The sequence below is a fragment of the Nipponia nippon genome, unplaced genomic scaffold, assembly GCF_047370975.1.
Source record: "Nipponia nippon isolate SJK-2023a ecotype South Korea unplaced genomic scaffold, ASM4737097v1 scaffold_2, whole genome shotgun sequence".
Classification (NCBI taxonomy): Eukaryota; Metazoa; Chordata; class Aves; order Pelecaniformes; family Threskiornithidae; genus Nipponia; species Nipponia nippon.
In genome coordinates, this window is record NW_028262336.1 from 114145241 (window position 1) to 114148036 (window position 2796).

At 47.3% G+C, this 2796-nt stretch overlaps 1 protein-coding gene across 1 annotated transcript; it reads left to right on the forward strand.

The window, feature by feature from the left end:
- The first annotated feature begins 376 nt into the window (after positions 1–376).
- On the forward strand, positions 377–2227 carry LOC104023060 (vitelline membrane outer layer protein 1-like). The gene is given in 3 exon segments (XM_009476839.1): positions 377–547; positions 1222–1313; positions 1942–2227. Coding segments are annotated over 3 exon segments (549 nt in total).
- Positions 2228–2796: the final 569 nt, after the last annotated feature.

A 2796-nucleotide genomic window follows, 5' to 3' on the forward strand; every position in this document is an offset into this window, starting at 1 on the left:
TAAAACGGTTATGACAGTTTCTCTCAAAAGGCAAACATCCCCATGGCCAAGTATCTGCATAGCCAGAAGCAGGAACTGATATTAAGCCTCTGCCATGAGCACAGCAAGGAGCACATTGGTCTTGGTGTAGCCCTCCAGTGATGGTGGATACACCTGTAGCCACAGCAGCTGCTGCATGTTGGCTGTTGAACTCCCAGGGGAGCTCCTCATGGGCACTGTGAGCAGGTCAGCCGGTGCTGTGTCACTGCCTGGGTGGAAACTATTGTTCCTATGGTGTTTGTCAGTGGACTGGTGGGGAAAGGCAAGCTGCCTCGGCAGGGTATAAATTCCACTGTCCATATACCAGCTCTCCTTCAGCAGATGCAGAGTGCAAGAGATGAAGCTCCTCATGCCAGTTACCCTCATGCTGATCCTCTCCCTCTGCACCCTGGGCACAGGGACATGTGAATACGCTTCTGTCCTCACTGTGCCCAATGGAGGTCACTGGGGCAAGTGGGGGAGGAGGCAATTTTGCCGCTATGGCTACGCCAATGGATTTGCACTGAAGGTAAAATTCTCCCTATTTCCCACCATCTTCTGTCCCTGCACCCTGGTCTACAGCTCTCCACCTCCCAGGAGGGTCTTCTTCAGAGTCCAAGGACTTTCTGCAGAGTTTTTCCTCTTCCTGAGTATGGTACTCTGTACATAAAAATATGAGTCTTCTGGAAAATTTAGCCTAGAAAATGTTGCCACTGAAGTTACACCAGTAAAGAAAAATACAATTTTTTTTTTTTCTTTTAGGGCAAGAGGTCTCCCATTAGATACAGCAAAAACAGAGCTACTGCCAGAATTGTTTTGCTTCCAATATGGATCGAGGTGTGCTGGCAGATGCACGGTCTGCATGTGCCTGATGTTGCTGGGAGAAGCCATGTCAGTGCCAACATCTGCTGCTGGAGTCAGGGAGAGAGGCAGCATCCTCCAGTGTGTCTCCTGGGACTCAGAGTCTCTGCCTTACGTGTTGGGTCAGAAACAGTTAGAAAACACAAAGCACAACATGTTAGAATGGTTATGTAGGTACGTTGCAGTTTCCCAGTGACAGACATCTTTTCCCATGTGCTTCCCAAGACATTTTCTCTTTCTTGTTACAGAAAGGAGTTGGGATTGTTTATGACTGGCACTTAAAGGACTTTTCCTGGGTCTTCTCCCCCCTTGCCCTCTGTCCCTGTGTGACTTCTGCTGCAGGTGGAGCCCTCCCAGTTTGGAAGAGATGACACAGCTCTGAATGGCATATGCCATTTGCAGGGGTCTCTTCTCTGACTTGCTTTGTCTGCATAGTGCTGTAGTATAAAGTAAATTAAAACAGGTGGTTGGGCGTTTTGTTCATTCATTTTTAGGGTAATTAAACATGGTTACTTCACATTACCGCCTTCTGTTTGCTCTTGAAATTTCTGCAGAGCACTGTAAACATCTGAAGTATAGTCCTAGGGATAGAGTCCATCTTTGGAAATCTGCAACACATGGGGCAAATGTGAGAAAAGGGTTTTTTAACCATAGATTTAGAAACTGTTTGGGTGAAGCCCTTGCCCTGCTGCAGTGAACAGCACTGCACCTCTGGACGGCAGAGTGTCTGCTCTCCCCGCTGCCTGGTGTGTACCGGTCAGACAGGTCAGGGATGCATGTGCGCAGGCTGTCCGTGGAGTTTCCGTTAGAACCATAACTATCCAATCTCAGACTTCCTGGTGTTTTTCTGATGAGATACCAATAAAGAGAAAAGTACACCCCTGGAAGAGAAGGGAAAAAAAAAAAAAGGAGAAAGTAAGGGGCCCCAGACTGCAGCAGGATGTTGTGCTGGTCATTGCTGTGAGCAAAGAAGTGTTAAGCTTCAGGGCAGCATGACAAGGAGAAGGAGCATTTCCCCGCAGCTGGCAGAGCCCAGACATTCCTCTGTCTGCTTTTTGTCAGGTGGGGTACCTGGACCAGCTTCCAAGTTTGCCCTGGAGGCTACTTGATCTCCTTCTCACTGAGAACAGAGGAGTCCCAAGGAGGAGGTGATGACACAGCAGCCAACAACATCTGGTTCAGATGCTCAGATAAAACTGTGCTAGCAGGTGATGGACTATCGTGGGGTAGATTTGGCCCATGGAGCAAAAGCTGCAATTTATGCGGTCTCCAGACCAAGGTAGAGCCCCCACAGGGGCTTCAGGATGACACAGCACTCAACAATGTGAAGTTCTTCTGCTGTAAATGAGCACTTGCTCCATCTTCATCACTGCCTACACATCCCATATCCCACAGCAAATGAAACACAAGTAAAGCTTGGCTCCAGCTTTGTACTGGGACATGCCTGTGACGTTTTTGACTGCTTGTATCTTGCTGTACTGGGCAATGCCTTAGATGATCATGTCTTTTACAGCTACCGCTATGTTAGCGTAGTTACCGAAGCATATTATGTTCACAAGAATCATCACATCATGTAACTGTTGGTATACCACTGTGAAAACGCCCGATCTCTGACACTTGCTCAGAGCTAAGGAACAGATTTCTCTACTATTTTTTTTTTCTGACTGGTGAGTTTCTTTCAGGTTTGCTCTGCCCATTTTTCCCTTGTTTGAAATAGCATTTGACCTGTTGACATGACAGCCAGGGAAGAATGGGTATCAGTTTGAGTCTGCTTGAGGTTTCTGACCAAAGGAAAAATGACCAATTAGAGCTAAACATTAGAGCTAAACGGGGTGAAACAGAAATTTGGGTGGGCTCGTGAGAAGCAACAAAGGTTTGGTATCATTGCCCACTCCTAACTTTAATTGCCTCAAGACT